Below are 21,814 nucleotides of genomic sequence, written 5' to 3'. Positions count from 1 at the left end.
AGTTTTGTGAAATCAAACTCCGCCCTTCGAAAACAAAACGGGAAGACATGCCCAAGAAAAAGAAAAGAAAAGAAAAAAGAAAGGAGTGTTGCCGTTTTGGATGATGAATGTTAGTACTATGTGTATGTGGGTGTGTATGGGTGTAGGTGTCTTCGTCGCGGTTTCATCAGGTCATACTTTCATTGCCGTGTTCTCTTGTTGTTTCAGTTGTTTCGTTTCGTACCGCATAACAAATTCGTATCGTAACCATGATCCTTCTTCTTTTGGTACCTTTATGATCAACATGATTCTATGACCTCTTGTCTTCTTTTTTTTCGTGGCGTTGGTGGTTCTTTTTTTGTCAGCTCTGGTGACGGCTTCATGCATTTGTGTTTCTCATGCCCAACCATTTCCAAAATCTTGAACAGAATCAGATAGGTGACCCCCTCCCTAACCTAGGCGGCGACCCCCTGACAGCAGGCGGTGACTGCCTCTGTCCCTGCTGCGGCTGAGGCTGACCCTGACTCATCGCAAAAATCTCTCTCCCTGTATCATGCTTGATCACCTCCCCCAACCCGTCCCTGACCACTCTTGGGTGACTTATCGTCTTCCGCATCTCATCCCTCTTCCTCTCCTTCCGCTTCTCGCTCATCCTCCGCACAATGTTGACCTTTTCGTTCAAGACAGGTATAATCTTTTCGCTAAGACTGCCGCGTCTTTTCATGGGCGGTGGTACGGGCGCGGCCGTAGTAGTAATGGGTGGGGATACAGAGTGGCCGGTCGCAAAAGTGGATACAGACGAGGGGGTTAGGGGTGGCGCTGCTGACATGGCAGCAGCGGGAGGAGGTGGTCGTTGGCGCTGGAAGAGAGCACCGTAGTTTCGACGGACGCGGGGCGGGTAGAAGCGTGGGTTTTCGGATGACATAGAGGGCCGAGTTGAGCTTGAGTCGGGCGAGATGGATGGTCGAGGAGGTGCTTCGGTAGAGATGGACGGTCGGGATGTATCCGATGGTGAGGAGATGGACGGTCTGGTAGGTCTTTCGGATGAGATGGATGGCCGTGCCATGGACTGTGCTATAGACTCGAGGCTTTGCCGGATCTTTGTGACCCGCAGATTACCGCTCGGCGTGCGTCGGATGGTCCGTTTGTCCCGGTCGGGCATGTCGCCGCTGTCTGTTGAGTATGTGGCGTCGTACTTTGAGCCATTGCGTAGGGGCATGATGGCGAATGCCTTCTTCATCCGCTGGCTCAAGCTCCGCTTGGGCATCAGACCAGGCCGTTGGGGACGGTTGTCGATGGGCGGGTAGTCCCAGTGCTCCTCGTCTTCACTTCCGCTGTCGGAGAAATCAGACTGGTAGGATGGTCGCCAGTCGGGATGCAGTTTGTCTGGCTCGACGGGGGCGTCATCGGCCGTGAAGGACCTCTTCAGGTGGGGTCTCTTCAACCTACCGCTGCTGCCACCATCTGACTCGTAATTTTTGGTGTACTTTGACAAGGAAAATGTGCGAGTAAGGAAACCCGGACGAGTGCCAGTTGTCTCGGAGGTTCGGCGGCGGCTCAGCTTCCGGCGGAGCATGGCGAATCCGCTCTCGGGTTTAGGCTCCTCTGACTCGGGCATGTCATCGTAGAAATTCCCAAGCTCCTTCTGTCTTTCCGTAGTAGGTGTTAGGCCAGAAGGCGTTGCCGGGATGAAGTTGATGGCCGGTGGCGGTTTGGGGGGTGCTCTCGGGTTCCTCAAGGGGGAGAAATTGTCATCTTCCCTCGAGAGGTCCTGTGGCGGTGTTAGGGGGTTTCCTTCGGCATCTGTTGCGGCAATGGCGGGGGTGGCCGTTGGAGGAGACCTCTGACGATCCAACGAAGAGGCCTTGGACGGCTTGGTCGAGTTGTCTACAAGCATCACAGACGTGTTCTGATGCTGGTGCATGACTATCGCCCTTGCTTCGGACACTTCGGCATGTGAGGCGCCCGTCTCTACAGAGGCTTGCGAGAAAGGTGTGTGTTGGACGGAATTCCTCTTGTTGTATTCGTAACTATGACGAGGACCTCCATCATCATTGTGATCAGCAGGAAAGCTACGCGGCGTTCGCGGGTCACTGTTGTCAAAGTTGCTTGACTGGATCGAAGGAGAGAACTTGATATTGATGGTTCCAGATTGGCGTCGCTCTGGCTCCAATTCATTTCCGTCAACCGTCCTGCGGTAGTGTCTGGAGGTATTTACCGGCTTCGGAGGCGGTCGCTTTTCCCTCTGTAGTCTCTCCACTGCCCGTTCAACCGTCTGCGAAGCCTTGTGTTGCTCATAAAGCGCGTCATGAGCTCGAAGGCTTTCGGCCGTGAGAGAGCCGGTCCTCGACACGTTGCGACTGGTAGGAGCGGAAAGAGATGATGACCGTCTAGGAATATACGGCGGAAGATCGGCCGTGCGCGGGTCGCCGGCTCGAGATCTGTCGGACTCAGAGATGGTCCGGCTGCGCCGCGACTGGTCCATATATATGTCTATCGTAAAGTTGCTTGCGGACGCATATGATCGTCCAACAGAGCTCAGACTCTGGCTTCGCCGCGATCTCCGACTGCTCATTGACCGGAGAGAAGGAGGTCTTCCGTTGGACTTGAGAGAGGTTCGACGCTCTGGGACAATCACCACAGGAATTGACCCAGTTTTCCACACATCCCTTCGGGCTTTTCGGCTCGAGATCGAAGTGGTGGAAAAATAGCTTTCGCGAGGGGCGGCACCCGACTTTGGTTCTGGCAGTGGTGGTCGACGTTGAAACACGTCTGATGCCGGAACCAAAGCCGGAGCCGGAGTAGAAGCAAAAGAAGTGGTTGACGGAGCAAGATCGGAAACGGAATCTCGCAGAGGCAGAATAGGTTTGCGTACGTGTCGGAGAGTGTTGCGTCGCTGAGAACCCGTGTCATCACCGACGACTATTGTGCCCATAATTGTGGATGTGCCGGACTGGTTCGAGGTCGTAGAAAAACGCCGTGTGTCCCCGCTCATGGATGGCTCCGAGAGAGGGAGGCCCCGTTGCTGTTCCTCGAGGTTCATGGCGCGTAGTGGCAGTACTCTCGTTGTCGCATTGGTTGTTGGTGTAACTGTCGTGGTGGTCGGTGGTCCCATAAACACTGAGTTGCGGTCCTTGGTTATATTCGAGCTGGGTGCAGCACGTCGCCTGCTGACAATCACATTCCTTTCCCAGTTTTCGTCCCATTCCTCTTCCACGTCTTCATCAGAATTCATGTTCCCTCCCTGCGTTTCCTCGCCGCCCCACCCGCCGTCGTACGCGTCTCGCCCAAGCTGAACTTCCCTCTCTGTTGCTGGCGTTAATCCATCTCCAACGCTTGAATTTACCCCGATATCAATGCCCAAACCTACAGTCTGCGGTTGCAACTTTGCTCCTCTGTTAGCCTGACGAATGGTGCTTCGCGACGTTCTTCTCGACGATATCCCGGGCCGCACAGTCGATTTTCCGTCATCTTCATCTCCTGGAGTGATAGGGACTTCAGGCGCTGTTCTAAAGGATTCCGATCTTGAGTCTATCGTTGTCGCATTGGACGGCATCCGACCACCGACAGCGAGCCGTGGCCGGGGCCGGGACTGGGCCAAGAACTGTGACTGGGACTCGGACTGAGTTTGGACCTGCAGCTGGGGCCTGGTAGGCCGTCTGGGTGGTTCTGCAGCGGGCGGAGGGATTCTTTCAGGAGTCAGATTCGGAGTCGGCGGAGTACGTTGGTTCGGTGGCGTGGTCGGGAGACGTGGCTCAACATGCTGGACATTATCGGTGCTTTGCAGCGGACTGCCCGAGTTTGTTGGGCTTGACTGGTCTATCGACTTCATCGACTTGGCCGACGACGAGGCACGTGAATGGGCAGGCGGCGTCGGCGGCGGTTCGGGGCCGGCTGGTCGATGTCTTGACCGCCGTAGCTGGGTAGTCCGCGAAGGCCGAGCGGGACTTGAGCTTCGCGAACCAGTCGACGACGCTGTACCCGGACGGGGCAGAACCTTGTGCCTTCTGAAGATGCGCTGTGGGCTTTCCGTTCCATCCGCATTTCGGATCATGACATAGTCGGCTTCAGAGTGAACCATATTGGGCACCACCGGCCCAGCATCAACATTCCCTCTCATGACAACTCAAAAGGAAAGTCAGGCGAGTCTTGAAGATGTAACGAGTTGAATGTAACTTTTCTTCCTTTCTGTCTGTTCTTCTTCTTCTTCTTCTTCTTCTTCTTCTTCTTCTTCTTCTTCTTCTTCTGCTTCAGTCTCAAGATCCAAGCCAGGGCGCGCGCATGTTGTGTGTGTATGTGTAACTACAGGTGTGGACTTGGTAAGGCTTCGAATAACTGGGAGACGTTTGCTTCTCGGGCCCCCTCCGGAAACGAAGACCCTTGAGGCTCAGCAGCAATGCCGAGTGGCTACCTCTATAAGTCGGCGTCGGGTACCTTGCGTTGGGTACGGGCCTTTCTGAAACACAGACAAGTGGCTCTGATGAAAACCTTCCCGGCTGGTTTGTGCTGGCAGGCTGGGCGCAGGAGAGACCGGCACGACTTGGAAGACTGGGGATGCTGGCGAGTGGTAGAAACAAGCAGTGGCCGCAGTTTCATGACCGGCCTTTTTGGTGCAAAGCCGGTGGAGGCAACGGCTCCCGTCACCAATCGCGCCGTCAACAGCGGTGGCAGTGGGAGCAGCGGCAGTAGCAGCAAGCAAGCACTCAACGGGGAGAAGACTCCACGAGACAAGCTAGACCCTCTGTGCTATCAGGTCCCGGCGCATGGTTCAAAGGGGGAGGAAAACAAATAGGCTCGATTCCAGCCTCTTGAGTGGGGCGGGTCCGTCCTATGAATGGTATACAAGATCTGGCGTCTGATTGCTCGGAACGGCAGACAGGTCGGCGATGAGTGGCAAAGTGTTGTTGTGGCTCGTCGTGGTCGAAGCAATGGATGGACTCGAAACTCGGGAGATGTGGAAAAGGGAAAGGGCAGGGCACGCTGGCTTGTTTGAATGTTTGGCACTGAATGGGCCTCGATGGTTTGAATGGCCTGGATGGATGGATGCGCTTCGCTGGGCCCAGGCTGGATGGCGATGAGGCGGCTTGATGGTCGATGATTGGCTGGGAATATGACGCAGCAGGAAATACGAATAGGGATGGGGATATGGAAATGGAAATAGCCACAGCAAACTCGATCTGGACTTGTGTTTATTTTTTTTTCGCTGGACGGGTCTGACGGGTCTTTCTGCAGGTCGCGAGATGGAGCAGCTGTCTAAAGCACGCAGTCTAAACTGGCAAGACGTTCTATGACTGGCACAGCTGGCAGAATGGATCCAGATCATGAAAATCAGACAGTAGTAATTCGATGCGAGTCGTTGACCGTACTTTGGGTTTTCTGTGATGCTGACCCTGGTTGCCTGGCTAACGCTGTTTTCTCGGGGTAGTAGACGGGAACTGAATCGTTGTTGGAGCTGTCGTCGTTACGTGGTTAGAGTTGCCAAGAGGATGGAACGATGATGAATTGGAAGACGGAAGAGAAACAAAGAGGCAAAAACAATGACTTGCACATGGGGCTTTCGTAGGGCGATCAGAGACCCTGGTCCGGGTCTTTGAGTTCCTTTACTTTACAAGCAGGGAAATGGTTCCGGAAGTCTGCCGCCCCAGATTCCAGATTCTCCGTCCATCGAGCGGCACCACTTTACCACATGCAAAGTGCCTGAACTTCCTGTGAGGTACGCATGTATACAGAAATGACAATCCAACCTCGAGAATGGAACAAGTGTTGTCAGTCAGTCAGTGGCACCCCCCTTTTGGTGCAACGGTGGATGCCCGCCCGGAGACGGATGAACAGATGGTGGACCACTGCATGTTCCATCCGTGCCATCCACACATGGGATGGGATGGGACGAATATTCTTCTTCTTTGCGGCGTCGCGTCTCAACAAAAACTGGCACCTGCGCCTCCCCTTTTTTTTCCTCCTGCTGCTTGTTTATCTATCTGTACCATTTTCTGTTGAAATTCATCATCATCCTCTTAGCTTCTCCGTTCCCCAGCCTCCTCAAACCTCGGTTTGGTGCTGGCCGTCCGGGTCATGTATTGCCGCCCTCACCGTCGTCGAGCTCGGCTCCTTGAGCTAGTACTATACTGCGGTAGCTTGCTAGGCTCTTCAGGTACCAGATGGATGAAAGTCGGGGTATGTAAAGACTACTGAAGTCTGAAACGAAACCTTTGTCGAATCAAACCACCCAGGTGGAGGTAGCCCCCACAGCCCCTCCCGTCGTCTGTGTGCAGTCTTGGAAGTACACATGTACCTGTAATGGTCGGCAGGCAACCTACAACCCGACCGCTATAAACCTCCGGTTCAAAAAAGGTAAAACACCACTGACAAAACCAAAACCAAAACCAAAACCCAGCTGCGCATCGGCCAGACCGTCGGGTTGCCTTGCAGGCTAGGTAAGCAATCAGGAGGCTCATGGCGACCGATTCGATTCGATGCCGTGAGACGCAATATGCCCGACCATGTCCCGGCCAAGGTGAACAGCCCCCCGGAACAAAGGTCCAGACCGGGGCGGAGCACCTTACGTCGATACCCGACCTGCCGGTTTTCCATCTTTTACCATGCCATGATCGCGACGACCAAGGCGACCGCGGCGACAGCGGCATCGACAACAACCATCAACGGCGCTGGAAGCCATACATACCTCCAAAGAGCCCCAGTGCTCCAGTCTAGTGAGACAATGACTGCGTCTTCAGCTGGCACAGTCCTCCCTCAGACACTTACCTGCACGCGTAGTGTAGAGATGGTGCAGATCATGAGTAACGAATGAGATATCAATTCCCATGTTCGACTCCGTTCAGATGCTGCTGCTGAGGACCTGAGGTTGGGAGCAGACGGTTCGAATGGCTCGAATGGCCTGGCAGATTTCCTGGACTGGTGTTGCAAAGGAAGAAGCTCCGAGAGGTCAACAAAAGACGAGTGACATGAAGATGGGCTGAGGTGGGGTAAAATCAAGGAAGGGCCCGAGCCCGGTGGAGGTGTTGGCAGAGTGGTGACGCCGTTTGTTCGGGTTGTCCTCCAAGTCCCAGCTACACTACAACCTAGCCAACCAACCTCCAATCCATCAGCAGCACCTCATCTCACAACCATTTCCCATTGCTCCCGCTACGAGCTCACGAGATCTCGAATGTCACCAGTTCGAAAAGAAATGGGTCCTCTCGATGGCTGGCTAGGAAACAACTGTGGCTCCGTGATTCTTCGCTTCTACCACCCAACACCCTCCTCCTTCGTTGTTCCATTCTCATGGTACACCTGCACGACATTGCACAGACACACCAACGCCAACGACACCACGACACCATCTCAGCTCTGTCAGCCCTTGGCTTGCATCTCAGCTTCCCCGGAACTTCTTGTCGCCTTCTCCCGGTGTCGTCTAGTGTCGAGAGGCACCATGACACTTGAGAGTGTGTGCTGCTACACCCGCTCTCGAGTGCTCATATCGGGCTGTGTCGTTACCGGTGTGAGACGCATGATCTGATGTTTTTGACGTCTCTGCTTTTGTTGATCGCCGTTTGACTTTTTGACATCGCCTGGAGTTTAAACAGTCATGATCCAGACGCCGTTAATAAGGCCTATTTGGCTCGCGCCACATCAAATCGGTGCAGTCCACTTGAAAGAGTCGATGGCCTCGAGATAGGGCATGGCGAGCGCCCATTGTCTCCTCGTCGGCGAATTTGGCCAGTCAAATATAGAAATCCTGCCAGTCATGATTTGTTCGTAGCAACATGAAATGCGTAGTGTAACGCGCTTTTGACAGGGAGTGCTCTCCAAAGCTTCAAACATATTGATAACATCTTTCACAAGATGCCGGCTCTGCGATTGTAGCGATCGAGGGTTCTGGCGCCGTGGTTGCGATAAGACGATGAAACACAGTACCAAGATCTCAATAAAAGTGTTAGCACCAATAACTGCCAGAGTATCAAGATTCGGCCTGTTCTGTTAGCACACTATCTCGCTCTATCCAAGTATGCCCAAAATGGACATGAAATGACATCTCCTGCAGAATGGCAAAGATCCTTCGATTCACATATCTCCAAAGATGGGCGAGGAACCATACCAACGGGTATTCGCATTTCCGGTAGATAGCTTCTCGCCCTTATCTCAACCCCGCAGTCATTAAGACGCAGCTACGATGCTAAAGCTCAGTCTACGACTGGATATCTCATCATCCATCATGCCGTTCCACGAGATTTTGACGTGAGATGTCCACGATCGGTGGCTGCTGCACCTCATCCCGAGATATCCATCAATGAATGATACCAATGAACTCGCATGTCGGCGTGGGAGTGACCTACATATGCTCATCGACGACGAGCTTGCAATTGGCCCAGTATCTCAACACGTCTGGCTCTTATCTATTGCGTATCACGTCCCTCCCACTTACGACGACTCTGTTTCCTCATCCTCGAGTTGTGTTTTACATAACAAGAACATGTGCATCCCATTGTACGCCTTGATCTCCCGCAACAAGCGCGATCGCATGAACGGACTTGGATATGTTTTCCCGTTGGACGATCGACAAACAACCCTATCAATGATGAGACGTCCACCGCGAGCCTCCCATTCGAGATAAGTGAAGCTCTGGACGGCGAATAATGCAAACACGACATAGTTCTACACCATGTCTCGCTGCTGCTGCTGCGAGGAACGGGATCTGCCATGTTGCTTGACCCAATGGATGGCGATAGAGGACTTCCATCGAGACACTGTGGAAATTTCAATAAAAGCTCATGGTGCCAACCCCCTTTCAGACCTCAAGACTGCCACTTGTCTCTCGTCCGTCGTTAGGACTCATCATCAGCAAACTCGCACAAAATGTTGCGCCCAACCTTCATCGTCTCTTGCCTTGCTGCTGTTGCGGCAGCACATGGTGACCATGATCAGAAGGTCGTCGCTGGTCCTCATCAAGGATTGTGGTACAACACGTTGCCGGGGGATGGAGGCACTCAGGTATGCTTCGCACTCGAACAAAACACAGCGATGTTAAGAAGTTGAGACTGATGCTCTCAACAGGCAGATTCCGTCTTCTCTGGCATCTCGACCTTTGGCCGTCTCCCATACCTACCATGTCTAGCCAGCAAAGATATCAACTACGACATAGCTTTTATTGGTGAGTGGCCAACCCTAGTTCTAGACCCAAGACACACTATACCATAGTAACTAACTGTCATCATAAAGGCGCCCCCTTCGACACCGGCACTTCGTATAGACCTGGCGCTCGCTTCGGTCCATCGGGAATCCGTCAAGGGTCTCGTCGACTAAACCTCTAGTACGCCCCCTTCCTACAACTAAACCACATCACCATATGCAATAGACACTAACCTTCCCTCTCCCTCCGTTCACAGCGGCGGCTACAACGTGCCCCTAGCCACCAACCCCTTTAACAGCTGGGCCACCATAATCGACTGCGGCGACATCCCCGTGACCTCATATGACAACACCTTCGCCCTCTCGCAAATCGAACAAGGCCACCACTCCATCCTTTCCCGCAAACCCACCACCGATTCTGCTTTGCCAGGTCCTTCCCTCCAGGGTAAAACCCTCCCACGCGTGATCACCTTGGGAGGCGACCACACCATCACGCTCCCCCTTTTACGGTCCATCAACCGGTCCTACGGCCCCGTTTCGGTCATCCACTTCGACAGCCACCTCGACAGCTGGCGACCCAAAGTCTTTGGAGGGTCTCCTTCGGAAGTCGCGTCGGTGAATCATGGGACTTATTTCTACCATGCGGCGCAGGAGGGCTTGTTGAGAAATGATAGTAATATCCATGCGGGGATCAGGACGACACTCAGTGGCCCGAGCGATTATGAGAATGACGGGTATTGCGGGTTTGAGATTGTGGAGGCGAGGGAGATTGATACGATTGGGACGGAGGGAATCATCAAGAAGATTAGGGAGAGGGTGGGTACGGAGAAGCCGGTTTATTTGAGCTTGGATATCGACACGTTGGATCCTGCTTGTGGGTTTTCTCTTTTTTTCTTTCTTTTTTTTCTGTCTGTTCCTCTTTACTGGTCTGGTCTGTTTGATGGTGGGAATTGAAGCTGATAAGTAAACGCTATGTGTTACAGTTGCCCCAGCTACAGGTACCCCTGAGACTGGTGGGTGGTCAACTCGAGAGCTTAGGACGATTTTGAGAGGGCTGGAGGGAATCAATATCATTGCTGCTGATATTGTTGAGGTTGCAGTAAGTTCCTCTTCCAGTTGTCTCCTGGTTTCGAAGACTCATTGACCGTTTCTTTCACTTTTAGCCTGCCTACGATACCAACGCCGAGCATACGACCATGGCGGCAGCCGATGCGTTGTATGAAATCATGAGTATCATGGTCAAGAGAGGACCGCTCAGCGTAACCGGTGCGCCGCACGATTTTTAAAGTGTTGGCAGATGATGGACAACCGAACACGAACAAATCGCCGACCAACGCATCGTGAAGTGTGGTTCTGCGCTTGGAGATGGTGAAATCAGGGGATGTGGTGAAAGTAACGTTAGGCACCGACAACCTTCCAATGTCATATAGAGAGAGCTTCTATGCATGGATCCCAGTTATTCATTCAATGCTGATATATGATGATTTTTCCAATTCCTTTTTCAAGTGTCTCCATTCGTTCCTTGTCTCGGACTTTCAGTTACTAGTTTATCCTCCACATTTTGACGGTAAACCAGAGTTCAAAAAGATTTTATTATTCCCAGAGGAGATTTTCTGAAAACGAAGTACCTCTATCAGCAAGCACGAAAAGAAAACAACCAAGTAATCCAACCCCAAACATCCGCTCCACCACCTCATACATCTCGCCTCCACCCACCTCGCCAGCACAAACACCACCACCGCGCGCAAGTCCATTACTCCAGTCAGAACTTTATGGGAGGGTGCTTCTTGACATATGAGTCAAACGGCTTTAATGGTGTATTCAAGGGTGTCCAGTTAATTGTGTCTACGCTCCACACCACACCACAACCACATACCCGGATATCTGCGCGCGGAATGCGGCTCATCAGAAGCGACCCGATACAAGGGCATCCTACTGTTACCATACCGTTGACATGTTCCACAACTTCAGGTTTGTTTGTGTATCTTGATAGGTGGCGTTGTGCACGAAATCTCACTTCGTATGAGACTGTAGATGTAGTATACGCCAAGTGACATGATTGAGGAGGATGACTGGCGTTGATGGATGTAAACTGAACTATGGGAACTGCTCCTGCGTCAACAACCGTAAATTGTTTCTTCTACTTCTTTGTTCTCTTTCTTTTTAGGAACGCCACCATGATAGCGTGGTTGGCGTCAAGACTGGCCGTCCTGGGAGGCAGGAGCGATTGTGGCAGACTGCAGTAAAAACAAGACGCTCTTGCTCAGATGACCTTTGGAAAACTTCCGTTGCAGCACTGAAGCTTTGCTGAGTAGCTTAATGTAGACACGACCTAGTCGATAAGTTTCAGAAGTTCATAAGCATGTTCAGAGTTCTGGCGATGGACGAACTTTTGGTGTTTTAGCTTCGCTTACAGTCGAGGCTACTCCAACCCCCCCTGAGCACACCACAACACCAAACCCTCAGCATCACAACAATTATTACCTGGGCAAATTCTCTGGGCCTCGCACTGATGACTGAATAGCTCATACGAATTTTGAGACCCCACAGTCGTTCGATTTCAATGACCAATCCACAAGTTCGCCGATCGAACCAAAGAAGCGAGTGGACTTTTGAAACGAAACATGGGGAGAGTTATTGCCCCGCGGTTGCGAGCCGAGGTACGAAAAAGTCTCCGCCATCCAGGTATCCCGTGACGACAAGGCGGTATAAGTCCATCATCAAAGACGGCGCAACAACAATAACAACTACGACTTAGAGATCAGTCTGGATAATACTTAGCTTCCTAACCTGGTTGATTAACGATAGACGTGTCATTCCACGACAACACTCACTCATCCTTGCTTTGAAAAATAGACTGACAGACCACACACTTACTCCGTAATCATGTCATCGTCGCCGTCAACTTCCGGTTCGCAGCAACAACCGCCCATCATCCTATACCACTACCCGTTCTCTCCCTATGCCAAACGGATAGTCTGGTATCTTCACCTACGTGGCATTCCGTACACCCAATGCGTAAGTTCTATTCCATCATCAGCGGATGTAACTTTCGAAAGTCCTAAATCTACGCACTCTTATTGCTTTGTCATAAACACTCTCACATCACACACATCCACTTACTTACTCACAATCCCACAGCTTCAACCAATGATCCTCCCCCGCCCCGACCTCTCCTCCCTCCTGGGCATCAAGTACCGCCGCATCCCCCTCCTCTCCATCGGCCGGGACGTCTACCTCGACACGCGCCTGATCCTGTCCAAGCTCGAGGATCTTGATCTTCCCTCCTTGAACCCCAAGCTCTCCGCCGCCCCCGGCACCGACGCCCTCGCCCTCCAGAGCTTACTCTCGCACTACTCCATCGACGGCGGTCTTTTCAGCCGGGCCGCGCAGCTTTTGTTTTCTCTCGATAACCCCTTGCTGCGCGACCCTCAATTTTTGGCTGATCGCGCCGAGTTCGTCGCGGGAGGGGGCAACGCGCCCCCCAATAAGTTTTCGAGGGAGGAGATGGCAGCCTTGGGTCCCGAGGCGCTCGCGGACCTCAGGGATTACTGCCAAATGCTGGAGACGACGGTGCTAGCGGACGGGCGGGATTGGATTTTGAAGAACACTGACACTGACAACAACAAGCCAGGGCTGGCGGATATCGAAGCCGTGTTTGTACTGCACTGGGTTATGAGTTTACCCGGGGCGTTGCCCAAGGAGCAGTTTAACGACGACAAGTTCCCGAGAGTGTGGAAGTGGGTTGAGAGGTTTCGGGTGGCTGTTGGGGAGACTACCCCCACACAACAGACAGCTGCTCAGAAGGGAGATGGTAACAGTAAGGTCGCAACGGTCAAGGGGGATAAGGCACGGGATTTGATCTTGGGCGCGGGGTGGAATGAGGATTCAGAAAAGAAGGAGGTGGAGGCCGGGGAGGCGATTGTACAGTTTCATGGCCTGAAGAAGGGGACGTTGGTGGAGCTGTGGCCGACGGACAGCGGGTCGGCGCCGGCTCATAGGGATGTTGGACGGTTGGTGAGTTTGGATTCCAGGGAGGTGGTGATTGAGAATGAGAAGGGCGTGAGGGTGCATGCGCCCAGGCATGGGTTCCGGGTGAAGCCTTCTTCACAGGCGGTTGCGAGCAGCTTGTGAAGTTCTTGCCCAAGTGCTTGGAGTCCACCAGAGATCTGAAGCATTTCATGAATGATGCTAGTTGTTCTGGTTGGTTAAAAAGATCAAATCGCTCTATCCTAATGGACATGGTCAGTGACGCCAATAGGTTAGGTACGTTGTGAACGATGAGCTGGGTTAGTGTTCTTGCCTTAGTACAGGTGGTGTTGCACTAGAGGTTATGTGATCAAGAAATGTCGATGATCGCAACTCATCTCTATGGCAGCGATCGAAACGTACTTAGACCTACAGAATTCATTTGTGACAACGCAAGCTACGACAGACAATGGGTAAATGGTATGCTTGACGTTGCCAAAGATAGAGATGAGTAGGTACAACACCCAGGAGCAGAGTGCTTTGAAACTCCAAGGAGTTCGGCTATGGGGCGTAACCGCTAGGGTCAACCCGTCACCACCGAGACCTGCAGGAAGATGTTCAGCCCTAATGATTACCTCTAACGACAATGGTCTTTAGTCTCGAACGGTCTTCTTTGATTGACGACGGTGGGCCTCAGCTTGTTGCCTCACATTGTCTTGGATATCGTATTCTATGTTATCTCCCAGCATCGACGAAAGAAACAACCTCGAGTTGACTGCCAGGAGCTTTCAACTTTCGGCAGGGCCACAAACGGCCCGCCGCAAGTTCGCTGGCTCCGTGCTTGTGTTACCTCAAAAAGGTCTTTGGCGCTATTTTGACCGTTATCCTTTGTTTGTGCGGCTATAGCAAGTAGTTAGTGAAGTTCAACCGTCGCTTAGACGCGAGAACGCTCGCAACGAAATCAAAGAATGATACTGCCGTCAACAATGCGATTTGGCGTCAACAAGCCAAAGAGCCTCTGCATGTCAATCGTGAGCTCGTGGTAGGCTCCCAACCTTTGTGCTGCAGTTTAGTTTTGCGCTTCTGGGGCATGAAAGAGAAGCCGAGGGAAGATGGAGAGATCGACAGCGGCCAACAGCACCTGCAGAGCACTATTGTTTGTGCGGCTGGACTTTCCCTTTTCCCCTTCCCCCGCACTCTCGGTCGGTGACTTCACCACACGGTACGGTGCCAACATCGGGGAGCCGGCCTCCGTCTCCAGCGGCGCGTCCATCCCCGCACCGGACAGAGGGCGGAGAAGATGACGAAATCGGCACCCTCTCTCTACCAAGCGCTGCAACCCTCAAGGCTGGAAGATGATGAGAAGAAGGGCTGCTCGTGTTGTGTTTGTCCGGATTCCCATAACTACCGTGACCACCCAAAAGGTCGACTTCGGAGGCTTATGCCCAAAGAAGGCATTTCTCCCACTGTTTTTTTCCCATTTCGTGTTGGCGTCTCTATTTCCTACTGTGTGGCTGTAGTTGAAGAGTTAGTTTTAGGTGCCGTCAGAGAAGGTGGTTCGAAAAGGGAAGCTGATTCGCCCGGGGACTAGTGTACACTATTCCAGAGGTTGACCATGGTGAATCTTTTGTACCGGTTCGGCGTACTTGTCGTACTGCTCTCGAAGTTGTCGACCCGTTGGTTCGTGTACACGACCCTGAACCATAATTTTCCAAGAGCTGTTGACCAATCCTTCATCGCCAGAGGGGAGCAGCGAGGAGACGCCACAGTGCGGGATCCAGATCTCTCCAATCACCAAGCAGAGGCCATGATAAATGACCAATTAATCGAGAGGAGGCTCGTTCAGTAACGGCGCGACAAAGCAAGGGTCAAGATCTGTCAAGAAATCGTGGATGGGCGTCTTGCGTGTTCATGTTCCTGGAGCGTTTGGTCTTGCGGTTGTGCGCCAGTGCTGGCCTTGCTGGACGCAGGAAACAAAGTGAAGACATGAAGCCAATGAGATGTCTTGTGGAAGCCTCTTCGCTTCAAAGTCGTGGTCGCGCGGGCCAAGTGGCGGCCCTTGGTGCGTCCATGCAGTGCAAGCGTGCATGCCCAATTTCTATACACTTCCCAAGGAGAGGTATGCAAGTGCGTCATAGGGGGCACAGGGGGTCTAACCTGACGGGTATAGTCACGGGGGTACGCGAAAGCCAGAGTATGTGGGGGAAGGAAAAAAAAAAAAGAAAAAAGAAAAAAAGGGGGTTGACTGTCAGACAGTATGGTTGCCTGAACTGAGCAGAGCACTACACCCAATTCAGTTTTATCCCCCTCAAATAATGACCCAACCGTGAACGGTATGGGAATGAATGCTATTCCACAGGGCTGGCTGCTTACGAACAGCGCAGGGCGCGAAATTTCCCGATGACCGCGCCAAAATCCGATAACAACTGCGGACCTCCCGTCTGTATGGAGCACCCGAGTCCACTTTGGTGATGATATTCATAGTATATTTTCCCAGAGCCGCGCGACGGATCTGTTCATCCGTCCAAACTTGAATTTCAGCCTGGCAAATAGGCGACGGCGAGGCGAGGAGAGACAGAACGGGAACCACGGCAACTGGCAGCTGGCCTGGGCCAGTTGTTGTTGATGTTGTTGTTGTTTCTGGCAGAAGGAGTTGGGAGTTGGAGAGTTGCAAAGCCAGCAGGCGAATGAATTCAGTGGTAAAGAATTGGGAACTTTTCAATACCGTGCGAATTCGCCAACTAAGACGGACCTCATTCAGTTTTTCCAAGACCACTCACCAACTGAATTCCATCATTAGTTTGTGTCGCCCACCGTTACGTCATTGATGCCAATGAAGTCGGACGAAACCAGCGCCACCCCTGTTCCTCTTGCTGGGAAATCTGACAATGAACGCCTACGCACTGGAATAGGGCACGGTGAAATCGACCGATCGAGCACAGAATGGAATGCTTCTGACGATCGCTAATTGAGTACATGAGACGTGCTGCAGCGTACTATCAGAGTGTATAGTTTGTGAAGCATTGGACGTTAGTTGGCTGCTTTGTCGAGGCGTCTTTGAGCGCACCGTGAATCCGAATCGTCTTGATCTGGCCTGACAAGACAACAAGCGTGGGCAAACGAAACAGGGCGTACTGGGTTGGTTTGGAAAATAAGGAGCGGCAAGAGAGAGAATGTGGGGGGCCGTAAATAAGGGATAAGATGTCAAAAATGCGAGCCCTAAAAAAACATAATAATGTTGGCAAGAAATTGCGCGCCAGTCTAGCGTCTGACGCAATGTCCCTTTCGCGTGACAAGTTTGGGGTGTCCGGGAGCAACCTACAATACCGACAGGGCCTCGTGAGGAAGAAAGCGGACGGCATAAATGTTGGTGGTTGTGAACTTTGAAGGGTGGGAATGATAGAGATGCGATGGAGGTCGATGATTGGGCAGGAGATGAAAGCAGTTTGCCACCGATGTCCCACTTTTTCAAACCTTCTCGTCCTGCTTCACTCCGCGATATACCGTGTGGTGTGGTAGCCGTCGTCCATGCAAGCCATGAGACGGGGCCCAGAGCGGTGAGGTTGTGGTTCCTGATTATCAGTGATTCGAGACCACTGGCTGTTGACACGCGAGCGGCTATATCGTGATCGTTTCTTGTTCAAAAAGGTCGAGACTACTTGCCACAATGTCCATCATTGCTGACCATGTGACGGGCTTTGTAAACCCAAAACTGCGAATTACAATTTCGTCGTCCCGGAGATATGTATACATGCTTCATACAGTGATGAGTGAAGAGGATTGTCCTCACAACGGGCACCCGTAAGTGGGTGTGGTGTTTTGTGGAAGAGGCACAAAAGTTGCTAGCAATCTGCTCCCGGCGGTCGTGTGTCGGTTGAAACCATCAAGAAGCATACGGCAACCATCCTGCCGTCGGACGAGTCAAGCACACAGGGGTCCCGCTGAAGGCTTTGGGCTGGCTCGCGCCCCGGGACAAGATTGATGACACCCGACGGAGTTCATATTTTGACCCTGTATCCGGCGAAAAGCTGGGCGGCTTTAACGCCAGAACCATGACCAGAACCGGGTGGTCATCGAGCATTGAATATATTCAAGTTCGTTGATGTGCGAGGTCTTTGGTCGAGTTTTGTCTTCTGAGTGGTGGACTCGGGTGTCATCAATTTTTGTCGTGGACGAGGTTGCGTGTTCTCCGTTCTGGTCTGCAAGCGCACGATGCAACTTGAGCGCCTGAAGCTCGTGTACGGTGGATCTCTGGTACCTCAAGGCACCGTGTCGAAAATATTGCCCATGCTCAGATCCGTGTCGCCGGTTGGGGAGCATCACCGGAGTTAGGGGGACTCGGTAAGTAGTATGTATCCAGGTCCTGACAATGTTTGTGCATCCCAAAACCCGGAACCGCGCAAAAACCACAACCCTCCAACCGCTTTCCTCGTTAGCAGACGTCTGGCTGGAATGCTCCTTTTCGCAACTAAGCCTACCACAAAGGGGCCTTTTTCTGATGATTTGCTGGATACAAGCTCGTGCTTGCAAGAATCTTTGCAGCTTGCTATGTCAAAAAGCCCAGAAAGGAACGAGAAGTCGAACGAAAGATCGGAAACTCCTTGTAGAGGCACTTCTGTGCACTAACAATCTACGAGCTCTGACCAGGCTTTTTTCGGTTTCATTTATGCCCAAATAGGAAAAAAAAGCGCCAACAACCTCAGAACACCAACCACCTAGTTAGGAGCCCTGGGCCGACATCTCTTGCGGCTTTTCTTATGATCAATGCCTGTGGTGGAACTCAAAGATGCAAAGAAAGATGCAGCGTAAACAAAGTATGAAACAGTTTCCAACAATGTGAACTTATTGACCACGAAAGACAGGACGGGCAATTGGCAAAATCACGAAACGCCTGCCATGGCAGACCTGCCGCAATTGTGTGCCCTGGCTGGCTTCCAAGGCATATCCCTGCCAACCCACGACTTAAGAGACATTTTGCCCACCTCAACGGTTTATGACATGGAACGCAAATGTCTCAATCAATATGCGCTGCCGGTTTGCGATTGCAGATGTACGTACCAGCGTCCTCTTGTTGTCGCAAAAAAACGAAGAACCAAACTCAACTGCTGTCGGGTTTTGTGAGGATTCACCACAAGAGCCAGGCTCTTGGGACTTCCTGGAAGCCTTCCATCATATACTCGTCAGACATCAATCCTCGACTGTGTGCGCAGAGGTATGCTGACCCAAGCAGTCTTCAGGCAGGCCGAATCCATTCCAAAGTCGACAAGTTACTCCATTCATGCACTGCCGTACACATTCTAAAGCCGACAGCACATGGCTAGCTTTGAGCTGAGACGACACTTCAAGAATAAATCCAAATGAAAAGGGAAAGAGACAAGATTAGGTACCCATGGAATTACCCAGTTTATCCAGCCTGTTAGGTAGGTTAATCCCGTTTGTCGAGATGGAAGAATCAATAAATAACACCGAAGTCAATACACTACATACTTCGAGGTACAGTTCAGACTTTCAGCTTGAGACTGTGCTTGCTGGTACTACCATGGAGTGTGTCCCACTCAGATCCCGGTCGGTGGTTGTTTCTTGGAGCCTCCTGTTTGGCTGTCTCGATACAAGAACCATTTTCTAAGTCTGCAGCCTCCACGGGGTTGACAGTGCGCAAAATGCCGGCCCATTTCACACCTTTCTGACGGGTATCCATCCCATCCATCCACTTTTCCCTCCCACCAACCGAGTTTTGTGCGGTTTCTTTCCTAGCCCCAAAGATAGCGTTCCGAGTGTTGAAGCCCCTTCTATTCTCGCCTTGTCGGAATTCTTTTTGGAATTCTCTTGTGGTCCCGTCAAGTTCTCTTTGCCTTGTCGCGCGCTTACCTACTTTCACCCCCCCCAAACCGAGAAGGAAAGGAAAAAAAAAAAAAAACAGACCCCTTGGCCTTTGTTTAGTAATACCTCTAACCGGCGAACAGGGGGTCGGGTATCTTCAACCCGGCGCTCAGTCCTCGGTCGTGGCCCTCTTCTGGCTGCCCTGATTGGCACCTGGCAACTAGCCACTCAGTGCTTACTCACTGGGCCTTGGACGGGGAGCGGGCCCCATCATTTTTATTTCCCTTGCGCCATCTCTTTTCCCACGTCATACCTGACGTCTGTCCCAAGTCTTGACCTTCGACTTTTCTCCTTCCACACACACACATACGAAACACCTTGTTGCGAGGAACTACGTAAGGTATTTACGATCCCCGATACTAGCAACGCAGCCGCGAGGCGGACAGGACGCTGCATTACGAACATAGCGTGCAGCCCTCTACCTACACTTTCTCTCTTGCGCCTTTGTGACCTCATAGTCGTCCGCAACTTTCCCTTCCCACCCCGTCGTGTCCCTCTGGCCTCTGGTCGCTCGCATCCGCACCCGCACCCGTTGCAGCACGAAGGCGCCGCAAGTTTTGGATTGACATCATGGGGTCGTCTACTGAAGCCGCTGGCCGAGGTGAGTCCAAATCACCCAAGCAATCCAACAAGACATCCCCACCGCGACAAGGTGAGTAGAGTCGCTTCTTCCCTGTCACGACCGTCATCACCTATTCCCGTCGTCGAGCACCCTGTCATTCCGTCTGCTATCGCGTTACGTCCCTGCAGAGGGAGAGAGATAGAGAAAGAGTCAACGGCTCGTACCGTACATCAGGAGAGACATCGTTGCCAACTCAATTTTTGCACATTTAGATGGCCACCCCGAATCGAAGCATGAACCTCCCCTGAAGCCATCCGAGTCGACGACCAATGCCGAACCAGCCAAACCACTCGCGCCTCCGCCCCGTCCCGCTGCGCAACAACAGTCCACGAACAGCCCTTCCGACTACTTCTCGCAGAACCCCATCAGCGGCTCCCTGAGCCTGGAGCCGAACCCATTTGAGCAATCCTTCGGCGGCGCCCCCGAGACTCCCGGCGGTACTAAGCTCCCGCCCGTCGCCGCCCTAGCGTCTCCATCATCCATCTTGCCTCCTGGCTCAACACCTTTCCCCTGGGGCGGTAGCAACTCGTTGCGATCCGGCCCATTGAGTCCGGCAATGCTGTCGGGCCCAACGACCTCTGATTATTTTGGCGACCACATTCGCGGAGGTTTCCCAACGCCAAACGAATCGTCGCTCAGAACAGGATTGACGCCTGGTGGTAGCGGGTCTATGTTCCCTGCCCCGAGTCCTAACTCGACTCTCTTTGCACAACTTGCCGGCCCTGCTGCCACGCCTGGAACCATCGACTTTCACCGAACCGCCATCAGTGCCGCAGCCGCCAAGGCCCAAGCTCAGGCCCAGGCCCAACAACAAGCAGCACAACAGCATCAACAACAATCGCAACCGCCATCGATTACGTCACAACCAGCCTCCGATATCCCCAATGGCATTCCGCCTCTGAAGCCTGAGACGAAGCCACCGACTGGACCCTTTGACCCGCATGATAACGACGCGGCAAATGGTCTTTTCATGTTAGCACAGGGACGAAACGCATCCCAGCCACCAAGCCAATCATATAACGTGGTGTCGGCACCTCCGCCACCTCCATCAAGTCACCCGCACACTGTGCCGGCTCCTCCTGTTCAACCAGTCAACACCTCACCACAAATGAATGGGAACGTATCTATTGCAGGAAGCTCAGCACGTGGTGTCAGTGAAGTTAGCATCGGGTCAGACGACAGTGAACTTGCCAGGCCTAATACCCGTGGCAAAGGGAAGCGCAACTCCACAGGCGCAGCGACGACGGGTTCCCGTCGCAAGGCTGAAGAATTTCCGGCCAAGACTCCGGCCAATAAAAAGACCAAGACAAACGGATCTGTTTCTTCACTCAACGGTATGGACTACTCAGGCTCGGAAGACGAGTCGAAGCCAGGCAAGGATGACGGAACGGGCTCAAAGTCCAAGATGACGGAAGAAGAAAAGCGCAAGAACTTTCTGGAGCGGAACAGGTATGTGAAATTCGTCATGTCAGCCATTGGAAAACACTTGATACTAACGGTTTGTAGGGTTGCCGCTCTGAAATGTCGGCAGCGTAAGAAACAGTGGCTCGCTAACCTCCAGCAAAAGGTGGAGATGTTCAGTTCAGAGAATGACGCCCTTACTGCAACAATAACACAGCTTCGGGAAGAAGTGGTCAATCTCAAGACACTTTTGCTCGCACACAAGGATTGTCCAGTGACGCAACAGCAAGGTCTCCATGGTGCGTTTATGCAGCAAGCCATCGAGCCATTTAGTCACCAGATGAACCCCTACGGTATGGGAGCTGGCATACCTAATCAGCCCGTCGGCATGCCGCCAAATGTCGCTCCTCGCCGATTCTCATAGCGAGGGGCTTCGGTGGTTGAGACAATATTGGATGATGAAACAGGCAACGATTCTCGACAATGAGGGTCGTCTTCTTAACTTACTTGACCTTTCGGATGTCACCCACGTTGACCATAATTACCATCCAACCTCAACTGGGTCCGACCATTCGCGGGCTGTCCTTTCTGTTAATAACATTGGGCGGCGTGCAAAACGGAGGGCGCGACATTCTTACGACGTTCGGATTCTAGAGACTGCACCATAAACAACAAAGGACAGTCACTTCCATTCTCTGCATTGTATGAGTTCTAGTCAGTAGGCATCTTGCTAGCCAAGTTCAAGGAAACCCAGGGGTGGCTAAGGGTCTCCTGAACCGGTGCAGCACCATTACCTCTGGCCTTTAGTCTGTGTATCTATGTGGTGTCTTGAGGGCA

At 52.5% G+C, this 21,814-nt stretch overlaps 7 protein-coding genes across 7 annotated transcripts; 4 read left to right on the top strand and 3 right to left on the bottom strand.

The window, feature by feature from the left end:
- Nucleotides 1-409: 409 nt before the first annotated feature.
- B0T23DRAFT_425151 (uncharacterized protein) lies at nt 410-4,060 on the bottom strand (the record flags this gene model as incomplete). The annotated part of the gene is made up of 1 exon (XM_062839894.1): nt 410-4,060. The coding sequence occupies one exon, from the start codon at nt 4,058-4,060 to the stop codon at nt 410-412; it is 3,651 nt and encodes a 1,216-aa protein (XP_062697342.1).
- Nucleotides 4,061-5,500: 1,440 nt separating this feature from the next.
- B0T23DRAFT_24099 (uncharacterized protein) lies at nt 5,501-6,131 on the top strand. Its single transcript, XM_062834037.1, has one exon. It carries the CDS (start codon nt 5,699-5,701, stop codon nt 6,095-6,097), a length of 399 nt encoding a protein of 132 aa, XP_062697341.1. The 5' UTR covers nt 5,501-5,698; the 3' UTR covers nt 6,098-6,131.
- On the bottom strand, nt 6,132-6,884 carry B0T23DRAFT_24100 (uncharacterized protein). The gene has a single exon (XM_062834038.1). The coding sequence runs from the start codon at nt 6,621-6,623 to the stop codon at nt 6,165-6,167; it is 459 nt and encodes a 152-aa protein (XP_062697340.1). The 5' UTR covers nt 6,624-6,884; the 3' UTR covers nt 6,132-6,164.
- A 1,948-nt stretch (nt 6,885-8,832) lies between these two features.
- On the top strand, nt 8,833-10,600 carry B0T23DRAFT_434950 (arginase family-domain-containing protein; the record flags this gene model as incomplete). The annotated part of the gene is made up of 6 exons (XM_062840516.1): nt 8,833-8,967; nt 9,031-9,127; nt 9,196-9,286; nt 9,363-9,979; nt 10,089-10,204; nt 10,269-10,600. The coding sequence occupies 6 exons, from the start codon at nt 8,833-8,835 to the stop codon at nt 10,389-10,391; spliced, it is 1,179 nt and encodes a 392-aa protein (XP_062697339.1). The 3' UTR covers nt 10,392-10,600.
- Nucleotides 10,601-11,991: 1,391 nt separating this feature from the next.
- Nucleotides 11,992-13,239, top strand: B0T23DRAFT_309108 (uncharacterized protein; the record flags this gene model as incomplete). The annotated part of the gene is made up of 2 exons (XM_062834501.1): nt 11,992-12,123; nt 12,247-13,239. 2 exons carry the CDS (start codon nt 11,992-11,994, stop codon nt 13,237-13,239), a joined length of 1,125 nt encoding a protein of 374 aa, XP_062697338.1.
- Nucleotides 13,240-18,574: 5,335 nt separating this feature from the next.
- Nucleotides 18,575-19,168, bottom strand: B0T23DRAFT_401239 (uncharacterized protein; the record flags this gene model as incomplete). Its single annotated transcript, XM_062838560.1, has 2 exons — nt 18,575-18,824; nt 19,134-19,168. The coding sequence occupies 2 exons, from the start codon at nt 19,166-19,168 to the stop codon at nt 18,575-18,577; spliced, it is 285 nt and encodes a 94-aa protein (XP_062697337.1).
- Nucleotides 19,169-19,312: 144 nt separating this feature from the next.
- Nucleotides 19,313-21,543, top strand: B0T23DRAFT_24026 (Aft1 HRR domain-containing protein). The gene is made up of 3 exons (XM_062834026.1): nt 19,313-19,606; nt 19,789-21,025; nt 21,083-21,543. Exons 1-3 carry the CDS (start codon nt 19,525-19,527, stop codon nt 21,399-21,401), a joined length of 1,638 nt encoding a protein of 545 aa, XP_062697336.1. The 5' UTR covers nt 19,313-19,524; the 3' UTR covers nt 21,402-21,543.
- The last annotated feature ends 271 nt before the right edge of the window (nt 21,544-21,814 follow it).

This window comes from Neurospora hispaniola (assembly GCF_033458365.1).
Source record: "Neurospora hispaniola strain FGSC 10403 chromosome Unknown B0T23scaffold_1, whole genome shotgun sequence".
Classification (NCBI taxonomy): Eukaryota; Fungi; Ascomycota; class Sordariomycetes; order Sordariales; family Sordariaceae; genus Neurospora; species Neurospora hispaniola.
The sequence above is the reverse complement of the archived record's forward strand: the minus strand, read 5'-3'. Positions and strand labels throughout refer to the sequence as shown.